The 14890-nt window shown below is 45.6% G+C and overlaps 1 protein-coding gene across 1 annotated transcript in view; it reads right to left on the bottom strand.

Moving 5' to 3' along the window:
- SPTLC3 (serine palmitoyltransferase long chain base subunit 3) overlaps nt 1-14890 on the bottom strand; it is a 129216-nt gene that overhangs the window by 63251 nt on the left and 51075 nt on the right. Inside the window, exons 3-4 of the mRNA XM_077812046.1 lie at nt 13415-13569; nt 7755-7903 (exon numbers count right to left, since the gene is read on the bottom strand). Coding sequence (XP_077668172.1) covers nt 7755-7903; nt 13415-13569 — 304 coding nt within the window. The remainder of the gene's footprint in view (nt 1-7754; nt 7904-13414; nt 13570-14890) is intronic.

Below are 14890 nucleotides of genomic sequence, written 5' to 3' on the forward strand. Positions count from 1 at the left end.
GTGTGAATCTACCCAGCACTAGCCTGCCATGGATTAACTGTCCTTTTGCACCCTGCTGATGTGCATTAACAGTTTCTGAGCCCTGGTCTACACAAGGAGTTGAGGTCGAATTTAGCAGCATTAAATTGATTTAACCCTGCACACGATGAAGCCATTTTTTTCAATTTAAAGGGCTCTTAAAATTGATTTCCTTACTCCACCCCCGACAAGGGGATTAGCGCTGAAATTGGCCTTGCTGGGTTGAATTTGGGGTACTGTGGATGCAATTAGATGGTATTGGCCTCCGGGAGCTATCCCAGAGTGCTCCATTGTGACAGTTCCGGACAGCACTCTCAACTCAGATGCATTGGTCAGGTAGACAGGAAAAGGCCCACGAACTTTTGAATTTCAATTTCCTGTTTGGCCAGCGTGGCAAGCTGCAGGTGAGTGCAGAGCTCATCAGCAGAGGTGACCTTGATGGAGTCCCAGAATCGCAAAAGAGTTCAGCATGGACTGAACTGGAAGTACAGGATCTGATTGCTGTATGGGGAAAGGAATCCATGCTATCAGAACTCCGTTCCAGTTTTCGAAATGCCAAAACATGTCAAAATCTCCCAGGGCATGAAGGACAGAGGCCATAACAGGGACCCAAAGCAGTGCCACATGAAACTTAAGGAGTTGAGGCAAGCCTACCAGAAAACCAGAGAGGCAAACGGCTGCTCTGGGTCAGAGCCCGAAACATGCCGCTTCTATGATGAGCAGCATGCCATTTTAGGGGGTTCAGCCACCACTACCCCAGCCATTTTGTTTGACTCCTTCAATGGAAATGGAGGCAACACAGAAGCAGGTTTTGGGGACGAGGAAGATGATGATGATGAAGTTGTAGATAGCTCACAGCAAGCAAGCGGAGAAACCGGTTTTCCTGACAGCCAGGAACTGTTTCTCACCCTGGACCTGGAGCCAGTACCCCCAAACCCACCCAAGGCTGCCTCCTGGATCTGCCAGGCGGAGAAGGGACCTCTGGTGAGTGTACCTTTTAAAATAGTATACATGGTTTAAAAGCAAGCATGTTTAATAATTAATTTGTCCTAGTATTTGCAGCTCTCCTGGATGTACTCCCAAAGCCTTTGCAAAAGGTTTCTGGGGAGGGAAGCCTTATTCCGTCCACCATGGTAGGACACTTTACCACTCCAGGCCAATAGCACCTACTCAGGAATAATTGTAGAACAAAGCATTGCAGTGTATGTTTGCTGGCGTTCAAACAACATCCACTCTTTATCTCTCAGTGTTATCCTCAAGAGAGTGAAATCATTCATGGTCACCTGGTTGAAATAGGGTGCTTTTCTTAAGGGGACATTTAGAGGTGTCCATTCCTGCTGGGCTGTTCGCCTGTGGCTGAACAGAAATGTTCGCCGCTGTTAGCCACGGGGAGGGGGGAGGGGGGATAGGCTAGCCACGTGGTGGGGGGAGGCAAAATGCGACCTTGGAATGAAAGCACATGTACTAGGTATGTAATGTTAACAGCAAGGTTTACCGTGAAAGAGTGTACCCATTGTTCTATAACATCTGTCTTTTTAAATACCACTGTCCCTTTTTTTTTCTTCCACCAGCTGCATGTGTTTCAAGGATCACAGGATCTTCTCCTTCCCAGAGGCTAGTGAAGATTAGAAGGTGAAAAAAATGCACTCGTGATGAAATGTTCTCTGAGCTCATGCTGTCCTCCCACACTGACAGAGCACAGACGAATGCGTGGAGGCAGAGAATGTCAGAGTGCAGGAAAGCACAAAATGACCGGGAGGAGAGGTGGGGGGCTGAAGAGAGTAAGTGGCGGGCTGAAGAGAGGGCTGAAGCTGAAAGGTGGAGGCAGCATGATGAGAGGAGGCAGGATTCAATGCTGAGGCTGCTGGAGGATCAAACTAATATGCTACAGCATATGTCTGAGCTTCAGAAAAGGCAGCTGGAGCACAGACCGCTGCTACAGCCCCTGTGTAACCAACCGCCCTCCTACCCAAGTTCCATAGCCTCCTAACCCAGATGCCCAAGAACGCAGTGGGGGGGGCCTCCGGCCACCCAGCCACTCCACACCACAGGATTGCCCAAGCAACAGAAGGCTGGCATTGAATAAGTTTTAAGTTTTAAACTTTTAAAGTGCTGTGTGGCCTTGTCCTTACTTCCTCCACCACCCCTCCCGGTGCTTCTCTCCTCCACCACCCCTCCCGGGCTACCTTGACAGTTATCCCCCTATTTGTGTGATGAATTAATAAAGAATACATGAATGTGAAGCAACAATGACTTTATTGCCTCTGCAAGCAGTGATCAAAGGGAGGAGGGGAGGGAGGTTAGCTTACAGGGAAGTAGAGTGAACCAAGGGGTTGGGGGTTTCATCAAGGAGAAACAAACAGAACTTTCACACTGTAGCCTGGCCAGTCATGAAACTGGTTTTCAAAGCTTCTCTGATGCGCACCGTGCCCTCCTGTGCTCTTCTAACCACCCTGGTGTCTGGCTGCGCGTAACCAGCGGCCAGGTGATTTGTCTCAACCTCCCACCCCGCCATAAACATCTCCCCCTTACTCTCACAGATATTGTGGAGTTCACAGCAAGCAGTAATAACAGTGGGAATATTGGTTTTGCTGAGGTCTAAGCGAGTCAGTAAACTGCGCCAGCATGCTTTTAAACGTCCTAATGCACATTCTACCACCATTCTGCACTTGCTCAGCCTGTAGTTGAACAGCTCCTGACTACTGTCCAGGCTGCCTGTGTATGGCTTCATGAGCCATGGCATTAAGGGGTAGGCTGGGTCCCCAAGGATAACTGTAGGCATTTCAACATCCCCAATGGTTATTTTCTGGTCTGGGAATAAAGTCCCTTCCTGCAGCTTTTGAAACAGACCAGAGTTCCTGAAGATGCGAGCGTCATGTACCTTTCCCGGCCATCCCACTTTGATGTTGGTGAAACGTCCCTTGTGATCCACCAGTGCTTGCAGCACTATTGAAGAGTACCCCTTGCAGTTTATGTACTCGCCGGCTTGGTGCTCCGGTGCCAAGATAGGGATATGGGTTCCGTCTATGGCCCCACCACAGTTAGGGAATCCCATTGCAGCAAAGCCATCCACTATGACCTGCACATTTCCAAGGGTCACTACCCTTGATATCAGCAGATTTTTGATTGCGCTGGCTACTTGCATCACAGCAGCCCCCACAGTAGATTTGCCCACTCCAAATTGATTCCCGACTGACAGGTAGCTGTCTGGCATTGCAAGCTTCCACAGGGCTATTGCAACTCGCTTCTCAACTGTGAGGGCTGCTCTCATCTTGGTATTCATGCGCTTCAGGGCAGGGGAAAGCAAGTCACAAAGTTCCATGAAAGTGCCCTTACGCATGCGAAAGTTTCGCAGCTACAGGGAATCGTCCCAGACCTGCAATACTATGTGGTCCCACCAGTCTGTGCTTGTTTCCCGGGCCCAGAATCAGCGTTCCACCGCATGAACCTGCCCCATTAGCACCACAATGCCCGCATTGCCAGGGCCCGTGCTTTGAGAGAAGTCTGTGTCCATGTCCTCATCACTCTCGTCACTGCGCTGACATCGCCTATTCACCCGGTTTCGCTTTGCCAGGTTCTGGTGCTGCATATATTGCTGGATAATGCGAGTGGTGTTTAATGTGCTCCTAATTGCCAAAGTGATCTGAGCGGGCTCCATGCTTGCCGTGGTATGGCATCTGCACAGAAAAAAGGTGAGGAACGATTGTCTGCTGTTGCTGTGATGGAGGGAGGGGCGACTGACGACATGGCTTGCAGGGTTGGCTTACAGGGAATTAAAATCAACAAAGGGGGTGGCTTTACACCAAGGAGAAACAAAAACAACTGTCACACAGAATGGCCCCCTCAAGGACTGAACTCAAAACCCTGGGTTTAGCAGGCCAATGCTCAACCCACTAAGCTATCCCTCCCTCTGCTATTTGAGGCAGGACGGTATCTCCATTAAAGTTTTCAAGGTGCCCCTGACAGCCCTCATCAAAACAATTGTCGGCAGTTGATTTCACAGAGGAAGAGAGGGGGGAGCAAATGAATACAAAACAAATCTGGTCTATTTCTTGTTTTGATCCACTCCATCTATGTTTTACATCTTTGGCTGGCAGCAGACACGGCAGTAGGACTGCAAACCATCCACATCTCCTGGCTGCTCAGCAGAAGATGGTGCCATAGGAATGCTAGCCGTCCGCATCGCCTGCCTGCTCACCATAAGATAGTACAATAGGACTGCCTGCAGGACTAAAGAGAGTGACCTGATCGAGTCACTCCTAATTTAGTCCCTGCGTCCATGTCTGCCCAGGCGCTCCTGACTGACCTTACCGAGGTGGCCAGGAGCACCTCGGACACGATGAGGACGGTTTTCAGGCCTATTGCACCGTTTTCTCCACAAGGCAATGGGTTGCTGCTGCTGTGCAGCAATGCAGTACCGCATCTGCCAGCACTCAGAAGACATACGGTGACAGTGAGCTGAGCGGGCTCCATGCTTGCCATGGTATGGCATCTGCACAGGTAACTCAGGGAAAAAGGCGCAAAACGATTGTCTGCCATTACTTTCACAGAGGGAGGGAGGGAGGGCCTGACAACATGTACCCAGAACCACTCATGACAATGTTTTTTGCCCCATCAGGCATTGGGATCTCAACCCAGAATTCCAATGGGCAGCGGAGACTGCGGGAACTGTGGGATAGCTACCCACAGTGCAACACTCCGGAAGTCGACGCTAGCCTCGGTTCGGTGGAAGCACTCCACCGAGTTAATGCACTTAGAGCATTTTGTGTGGGGACACACACAATCGACTATATAAAAACGATTTCTAAAAACCCGACTTCTATAAATTCGACCTAATTTCGTAGTGTAGACATACCCTGAGAGTGCTTTGATCTAATCCTCTTTGAACCAGAACTAGCTCAAAGCGCATTAACAAACTGTTAACTCATGTCATCAGGGTGGACAGGGACAGTTAGATTGTGGCAGGCTAGTGTGGGGTAGATTCACACCCCTGCTTGCCATGGTCTAATTGTGTAGACAAGCCCTAAGTATTGTCTTTGGCAATATTCTGCCTTGATTCGAATCTCTTTTGTAAAATGGAGATGTAATTTTAAATATATAAATGGAAACATTAAAATTTCCACGTTAATCTATTTCCAAAGCCAAGCACCTGAAAAATACTCGCATTCTGATTCAGGAGCATCTTATACCTACATGCACTCTGCACTACACAAGGACGTGCAGATTCAGGCCCAAGGTTTTATTATATTATAGATTTTTATCTGGCATTTGTTTTTAAAATAACTACTGTATTCATTTTACTTCTTCATTCTCCCCTCTCTTCACTATACTTCTCCAAGAAACGAAATATTCTTTTCATACACAGACCTATCAGTGCTTAGAAAGAGTGCTCACTAATTAAGGCCCTGAACATACAAAGCACTTATACATGTGTAAAAAGAAAAGGAGGACTTGTGGCACCTTAGAGACTAACCAATGTATTTGAGCATAAGCTTTCGCGAGCTACAGCTCACTTCATCAGATGCATAAGCTCACAAAAGCTTATGCTCAAATAAATTGGTTAGTCTCTAAGGTGCCACAAGTACTCCTGTTCTTTTTGCGGATACAGACTGACACGGCTGCTACTCTGAAACCTTACACATGTGTGTGACTTCCACGGCACTATTTGTGCTCACACTTACACACATGCTTACGTGCTTTCCTGGTCTGGGACCATAAAGAGTCTATAGTGTTAGCTATTATACCTCAATTTATGAATACTTCAAGTACTTAAGTTCAACCAAAATAAATCGTTTTGAAAAAAAGCTTCTTGCCCAACCTTATTACGATGAAGGTGATAAAAAAATTAAAATTATTTCACTCAAAAAGTCAAACGAAAAATATTACTCATCCTAAGTGGGTGAGTAAATAATTCAAGTTCTGTAAAGTTGCTTTAGTATTAACTAGCACAGAGTTAAAGCAGCACTATAGATATAACACCAAATGATCTAAACCCATCCTTATACCTCCTTTTCCTACTTTTTTAACCCATTTCCGCCTTCTGCTCACTGTAACTCTCCCTCTGAAAGGCTGTACATTTTAGAGGAAATTATGAATGCAAGAGATCTGGGTTCCCTTTTAATGCTTCCTTATTAAAAATAGCTAGAATCCCTAAAAACAAGTGCCTCATCTTCCCAGCCACCAGCATTTCCAACAGGAAAGAAATCAAAGGTTTCAGAGTAACAGCTGTGTTAGTCTGTGTTCGCAAAAAGAAAAGGAGTACTAGTGGCACCTTAGAGACTAACCGTGCTGGCCGCTTCCTGAGCTCCCATTGGCCTGGTATGGCAAGCCGTGGCCAGTGGGAGCTGCGATCGGCTGAACCTGCAGACGCTGCAGGTAAACAAACCGTCCAGACCTGCCAGCGGATTTCCCTGATGGGCCGCGTGCCAAAGGTTGCCGATCCCTGGTATAGGGACAGTAGAGGGAGTGCAGCCTAGGGGCTGTTGATCAAGGTGTCCACTGTGTGACCTTTGTATACCTGCACATGTGCAGAAGGGACTCCTGGCCGGAGAAGCGCAGGTCTCAAAGTCCTGTTATGGTTATGATTCATGTGAAGGGTACTGTTTACCTGTCCATAACTCCATCATGTTCTGTAGTGATTGGTAAATTGTTAATCAGTTGTTAATATATATATTATATATACTGTTACCAATTCTTTGGCATTATCTGGCTCGGCATTATCTGCTAGCTAGGTTCTGCCACTGTGACTCTGCCTAACCAACAGAGTTACAGTGTTTATGATTTCATTTCTAGAATAAACGCGATTGTTTAAATACTAACCAAAGACTCCAGAACTGGATATCTGAAACCAGGTGGGTAGCAGGAGGAACCCGCCAAGAAGCAGTATTGCTTGGGAAGGGAAGGGCCTAGTAATGCCGCCAACAAGCACATTTTTCCCCTGCAGTCAGACCCTTGTGGAAAATTGAAATTTGTCAGAAAAATTGATATTTTCCCACAAAAGTTTTTGATTTTTTGCAAAAAAAAAAGAAAAAAAAAGGCATTTTCCATTTGAAAATTATTCGGATAGAAAATTCTTGACCATTTCATAATCAGCAGGAACACTGAGCAGATCAAGAGATTTCAGGCTCCCATGAATACACACTGCTAGTCAGGTTTCTGTCCAAACTTTTTAGTATGATAACTATGACCATTAACAGAGATCTCCAGAGGAGACAACAACAACTGATAACCAAAAACTCTGGAGACTTGCAAGTTGTAACATGTAAAGTCATGCAAGTTACCAAAATTAGTCAAAGCAGCTTTGAAAAGGCACTACGGGCTCTCTTTGCAATCAGCAGTAGCTGACAGCAGAAATGGGTAAGGTTAGCATGCCTTAGTTCTATATTTTTGCACTACCCGCATCATACATAAAAGAGTTCCAGAAGACTATTTCTGCACAGCCGGCCCGGCAGGGAAAGAGCTTCTGAATAGCAATGCAATTGGAGTTGCTTTCAGATGGAGACAGATGCACTTTTCTTGGATGATAAGCTAGCACATGGGACAAAAATCTACTCAAGCTTTTTAACAATTACATAATATTGAAAAGAAATTAACATTCCTTTTAATAGCCAAGCAAGGAATAGTTAACAAGCATAGAATCTTACAAGTATCCAGTTTCATCATAGCATCTGTGACAATAGAACAACCCATCTAGCAATAGAAACCATAGCAGCAATTTAGCAGTTTATTCCACTTACCCATTTCCTGCCTGGTACTGCATACTCCTGTCCCATAGTTCTGTAATTCATCTGCCACTGTTTTCAAAGCATTAGCATCTGTTTCTGCAAAGCCGAGGTAGTTATAAGAACCCATGTTGATTACATCCTTGATAGTTCTTCCAGTAAACCTACAATTAAAGCAGATTTTAAAGAAGAAGGCAATAAATAAATAAGTATTTATCCATCAAGTTTTGTTTTATTGCCATATTCCAACTTGGGAAATTACATTCTGTATACTTATAGTTTCCAATTGTTTTCTACTTCACTGGGTCAAAAGCGGAGGTCACTTACTGTAACTGGAGGTTCTTTGAGATGTCGGGTGCGCATGTGCGCCATGTAGCTGAACTGAAGTTTTTTCCAAGCAATGTCTGTTGGCCCACACATGCACGGTATGCCTCCTTGTCCTCCCGACCAAAGGTATAAGGGACAGCGCAGGTCAATACCACTCCCGTTCCTATTCGTACTGCAATGTGGTCAAGTCCCAAGCAGAGGGGATGGAGAACAAGTAGTGGAACAGAGATAGGGACCACATATCTCAAAGAACCTCCAGTTACAGTAAGTAACCTCCTCCTCCTCCTCTTCAAGTGATGGTCCCTATGTGTATTTCACAGGTGGGTGACCTGTAATCAGTGATCAGTGTGGTGATGGATGCAAGGAGGCTACTGGCAGAGTCATTTGCAATACAGCTCGTCCCACGGCCTTGTTCGAGGCTACTGCATGATCCAGGGCATAGTGCGTTGTGAATGTGTGTATGAAATGCCATGCTGTGTCTTTGCAGATGTCTTGCCACAGAACATCCGGTAATCATAGAATCATAGAATATCAGGGTTGGAAGGGACCTCAGGAGGTCATCTAGTCCAACCCCCTGCTCAAAGCAGGACCAATCCCCAACTAAATCATCCCAGCCAGGGCTTTGTCAAGCCTGTGAAGTGGAGGAAGTGGCTTGTGCCCATGTAGAATTGTAATGCCCCTGAGAGTAAGCTGTAATGCTCCCAGGAGAGGGGAGGTTTGATATCTTGTAGCATTCCAGTATGCAGCCTGAGACCCACTTGGAGATTCTCTGTGGGGATATGGTTTGGCCCCTTGATTTTTTCTGCCAGGGCTACGAAGAGTGGTGAAGACTTTTGAAAGGGTTTAGTTCTTTGTAGGTAGAATGCCAGGGCCCGAATGACATCAAGGGAGTGTAGTCTCTTGTCTGTAGGGGAAGCATGTGGTTTTGGGCAGAACACAGGCAAGTGGATGGATTGGTTGGAATCAGATGGAATTCTGACACAATCTTGGGGAGAAATTTGGGGTGTAGTCTCAAGGAAACTTTGTCTTTATGGAATACTGTGTCAGAAGGGCCAGCCGCCATGGCTGCTAGTTTACTGATCCTTTGGACACAACCTGGCCACTTTTATGAAAAGAATGGGCCATGGTATAAGTTGCCATAGGTTCAAGAGGTAGTCTCATGAGGGCTGAGAGGACGAGGTTAAGGTTCCTCTGAGGTGTGGGTTTGGTGAACAGTGGGAAGGTTTTGAGCAGGCCTTTCATGAATCGTACCATCTTGGGTATGTAGAGATGGAGCATCTGTCCACTGGGGGAAGGAAGGCCACCAAGATGTACATAGATAGAGCTGAGAGCTGAACCCAATGTTTTTAGGGAAAGGAAATAATCTAGGATGACCAGAATGGTCACTGTGTCTGGTGAATGGTGGTGGTGGCAGGCCCACTTCAGGAAGTGACACCACTTGGCTTGATAGCATGTTTTGGTTGATTCTTTTCTGCTCTGGTTAAGGATCTGCTGCACTGGCGTGGAACATGCACGATCTATGTCAGATGCCCATCCAAACACAAGGGTGTGAGGTGAAGTGTGCCCAGACGGGGATGTTTGAACCTGCCCTGATCTTGAGTGAGAAGATCTGGGGACAACTGGAGCCTGACTGATGCACAGGTGGAGCGCTTCATGAGGTCTGTGAACCAGAACGGTCAGGGATGGTAGGGTGCTGTGAGGATGATGGTGGCTCTGTCCCGATGCACTCTCCTGGGAACCTGAAGCAACAGGGGAATGGGGGCGGGGATGGGGGAGAAGCATATTGTAGGTGGCCCATCCATGACAGCAGGAGAGCATTGCCCTGAGAGTCTCTTCCCACAGTGCCCCGGAGCAATACAGGGAGAGCTTCCAATTTGCATATGACATAAAGAGATCCCAGTTGGGGGTACCCCACCATGTGTAGAGGTTGGTCAGTAATGCATCCTGTAGTTCCCATTCGGGATCAATGTAGAAAGTCCTGCTCAGTGTGTCTGCCAGGAAATTCTGGGAGCCCAGGAGATATGCAACTTTTGAGGTCACCTGGTTTCTGATGCACCAGTTCCACAGTCTGACCAACTCCGAGCAGAGGGAGCGAGATTCAGCCCCTCCTTGTTTGTTGATGTATGCCACCGTGGCAACGTTGTCTGAAAAGATTTGTATGTGGAGAGTATGTAAGAGGGGAAGAAAGGCTTTGCAGGTGAGGCAGACTGCCCTGAGCTCCAGCACATTTGTGTGTTTCCTGACTTCCCATGGAGTCCACGTGTCCTGCATTGTTTGGTGGTCCAGGTGGGCACCCCATCCCATAAAGGAGATGTCTGTCATGATGGTGGCCTTCGGAGCGGGAGGGCTGAAGGGGGTCCCACTCATGACCTTGGATGGACTGGATCACCAAGCAAGAGGGGTCAGAATGTCCAAGGGGACAGTGACTCTGGATTCGATGTGATCCCTGTTCGGCTTGTAGGTCAGGAGGAGCCAAGTCTGTAGGCACTGCATGTGGAGTCTTGCAAAGGGCATCATGTAGGTACAGGCTGCCATGTGCCCCACGAGGAGAGGCACTGGTGGACTGTCGTGCCGGTCTAGCGGCAAATGTGAGCATTTAGGGAGCTCACTGTGGCAAAGCCTTCTGCCAGGAGGAAGGCCCATGCAACAACTGAGTCCAGTCTCATCTCTGTAAAACTTATAATCTGTGTAGGTGACAAAATGGACTTGTCTTCATTCATGCAGATTCCTAGGGAGACCAAAAGTCTTTGAAGAGATTGGGTCATGGAGACAACTTCTTGTCATGATTGTCCCACTAGGAGCAAATTGTCCAGGTAAGGGAATACTGTGGTACCCTGGTGTCTCATTTGAGCCGCTATGATCGTGAATACCTTTGTAACCATCTGTGGTACCCACTATGCTGAAAGGAAGAAAACAAAACTGGAAGTGTCAATGTCCCACCTTGAAACAAAGGAACTGCCTGTGGAACAGATGGATGTCTACATGGAGGTATGCATCTTTCATGTCAAGAACCGTGAACCAAGCTTCCTCGTGGACAGAGGAAATCGATGCCAACATGATCATGGAGAATTTCAGCTTCCTAATGCATGTAATTTAGTTGTTGAAGGTCCAGGATGGATCTCTGGCCTATGCCTTTTTTTGGGATGAGGAAACATGATGAATAGAATCCTTTCCTTTGGGATTGTGCGGGGAAGCCCTCTTTCACACCCTTGTAGAGCAGGGAGTCGGTTTCCTGCTGAAGAATCAATTGGTGGGAGAGATTCTGGGTGTCTTCAGGTTGCCCATGGAGACTACGGAGGGACCCGGTTTCACAGTCAGGCCTGTTCTGTCCGTGTGATGTCGAGGTGGCACCATCGGAGTATTCGGAGCTGCACTCGTAGACGCGCACTCTAAGAGTCCTGATACCAAGGTCACTGGCATTACTGATGGATCCTGCTTCTTCTTTGTCTTACCCTCCAGATGTGGGGTCGTTGGCACTGCTTCCGCAGGGTCCGTGCGTGACAGCTCACCCGACCTGGCATAACTTGAGGAGGGAACACATCTCTTATGAGCAGTACGTTGCAGGGATCTGCTCTTGTGCCCGTGAGAGTGTTTTTTTCTTTCATGGTGGACTTGTCCTTACTTTTCAGTGTTGGCGGTTACACACCATGGCTTGTGCTTGGAGAGGCACTGCTGGGTTATGGCAGCTGCTGTACAGGGGGGTCTCCCTGGCCAGGATCTGAGTGCATTCAGGGCCTCATCGCCTCTTCCATCAGGAACTTGCAGAGATGGAGCTCACAGGCCTTTCTGGTTCTGGGTGGGAAGGACTTACAGATGGTACACTTTGCTGAGATGTGTGCTTCTCCCAGACAGTATAGGCACAATCACTAATAGAAAAAGAACGAGGGCAGGAGATGCAGTTCTTGAAGCCTGGGATCCTAGACGTAGTCCATCAGTGACGGGGGGTTGAGTGCCCTGACTTGGGAGTGCTTCTACTAAACTACAACTATATCTACTATATTAACTATCCTAACTAAGCTATAGAGTAAAATTAAGTCTAAATTATTTACAGTAGAGAAAGGCAAGTCTCTCATCTGGTAAGAGCAAAGGAGGATCAGGGTTCCAAATCAGTCCATGTGGCAGTAAGAGGGAACTGGAGTGGCATTGCCTGGTACTGCCCCATATACCTTCAGTTGGGAGCATGAGGAGATGTACCGCACATGTGAGGGTCAACAGACACTGCGTGTGCAGCCATGTGTGGAATACACACAGGGACCATCACTTGAAGAAGAACTGTTGGCTTCCACACAATGTTTGCCACATTCCATTCTACAGATGACTGCATTTCAGGGTCGAGTGAAACAGTGCCTGTATATATTGTTTGAAAATTGCCTTTAGGATTGTTTAGCAGGAACAATGTACATTTGACATATGCTTATCTGCTTCCCAACTCTGTTGGACCATCAGAGGCATGGCTTCCATCAAGCTGTATTAAGAGAGCCAATACCAGAGGAACAACCATGCATCATCCATTGGAAAAAAGAATAAGGAGACATGTCAATGTAATTTCAATAATTTGAAAAATAATCCATAAAACCCACATGCTGCAACACACCCAATATCTTTCTAATACGTGTGCTTACTTTTTCAAAATATTTCAGCAACCATAGTATAAACAGAGACACTACATCGTTTTCACTGTAGTGCATTTCTACCTCAATTTCAATAGAGTGAAGCTGAGTGTATATAAAGCTTTCAATTCCAAGCTTGGAATTCAATACCAAAGAATTGGTGCAGATCCTTGTGTGTAAATCAGAAGTCTCATCTACACAGCACAAGCAATCATTTTTACAACTGTGCTTAAGAAAGGCTTAAACCAAACTGGGTTATAAGAGAGTTTGGCCGAGCAGTGTGGATGGGTCCAAACTATGTTATAAATGCCTTTAAATCTCTTTTAGGTTTTTACCTGGGTTAAAGCAATTTTTTTTTAAAAAAAGCCCATTTGCAACATAATTTGGCCTCCTTCCATGCTGCCCACCCAAACAGTGTTTAGAAGCACAGTGCTCGATCTTCAGCTGGTGTAGAACCACTGACGTTAATGGATGAAGTGTTAAATGCTGTTGTTTGCCCTTTGTAGATGGGTCAGAAGTAGAAAACTACTATTTTTGTAAAACCAGTAAATCTACAATTAAAGCAGATTTTAGAAAAGGGGCAATATATAAATAAACAAATAAATATTTACCCATCCAGTTTTGTTCTGTTGCCATATTCCAACTTGAGAAATGACATTCTGCATACTTATATTCCCATTATAGCTTTCTACTTCCCTGGCTAAAAAACTGTTGGTTGCTACCTGTAGCCTGACCCACCTAAATGTCCAGTTGAAATCATCTGTAATACGTTCCATCAGGTCAAACTGTGGCCCTGGGACACTGCAGATTGGACGGTTCCAATTATCTCGTATTCTCATGTAGAGGTTTCTTGTGTAAAAGTTCTCAAAATCTTGATAAAGTGGCACAAAATCCTGGTTTGAAAACAAATACAGGGTTACATTTCTAGGGAAGTCACCATCTTATGTACTTTATTTATTTAAATTAAAAAGGCAGACTAATTCATTAAGAAACTGGTAGTAATACAAGCCTAGTAGCAGAGAACTCACAAAAGGGTCTAATATTCTGAAAGCTCATACCAGGAGGAGACGTCATGCCAGATACACATTGTGAAAGTTATTTTGAAAATAGAGAGGTTCATTATAATGCAGAGCTTCTAGCAAATGTGGGATAAAAAGCACATCATAATCCATAAGAAAATGGATTCATTAGATATAACCCGAAAACCTACCGTGATTTATTTTGATATTGTCAGCCTAGACTAGAAGTTCCCACCTCAGTTTATACATGCCTTCTTCTTGTAGGGCGTTGACTTTGGTTGACAAATACTTAACCATGGGTTATATATATGTTGTACCACAGTCATACTAGTTAGCAAATACATACATATGAAATATTAGAATTAACAGAATACACAATGGTGTGGTAAAAAGGTTTTACTGAAATGTTTAGGATCATCATTATTCACAAGTGGCCAAATCACAGAGGACATATCAAAAGTGTGATAATGAACTCTTTATATCCTGCTACTTCATTACGTAGCTTATGCTGCTTTTTAAAAAAACCAAAACCTTACAAAACCCACCCCCCATTTTAGGGACAGAAACATCTTCCAGATTTTTTGAATGGAGTTGGTATTTTTTTTTGTATCTTTCCTCCTGTAGCTCCCGGTGCCTTGACTCAAACTACAGAGAGCTCAGAAGAAGAAGGAAATTATAAACTAATCAATTTTAAATCCATACTAATGATTATAAAATAGCTTTTCTGTGTATCACAATGCCATGACTTTAGGGTCACGTATCTTGGGCCTACCAGGGAAAGAAACAATTCTTGGGTGTCTTGTTGGAACATGGGGATCCCTCACTTATTTCTAGCCCTGATCATTCACAAGGCTTTGAGTGGTAAACCAGCCACCAGTCCAAAAATGAATATGGTCAGTCTTGGCCCTCAGACAATGTAATTTTGGGGTGGGGACAGGTGAAGAAGGAAACATTTGTGATAATATATGGCCCATATTTGAAAGCTGCTCAGATTGTTAGAAATAGTGCCCTCATGGGAATCTAAGGGATCAAGCATGAATTGATCATCTGTAGCTGCTTGGGATCATTCATGCTTCCACTTCCTCTGGCAGGTCTGCTTTAAATTGTCTGGATCAGTATCAAACAGACTGGTATTCAATATGGATATGGTCAGTTTAAAGCAGACCTGCCAGAGGAGATTGAAGCATGCATCTAA

The sequence above is a fragment of the Eretmochelys imbricata genome, chromosome 3 (genome assembly GCF_965152235.1).
Source record: "Eretmochelys imbricata isolate rEreImb1 chromosome 3, rEreImb1.hap1, whole genome shotgun sequence".
In the NCBI taxonomy this organism is placed as follows: Eukaryota; Metazoa; Chordata; order Testudines; family Cheloniidae; genus Eretmochelys; species Eretmochelys imbricata.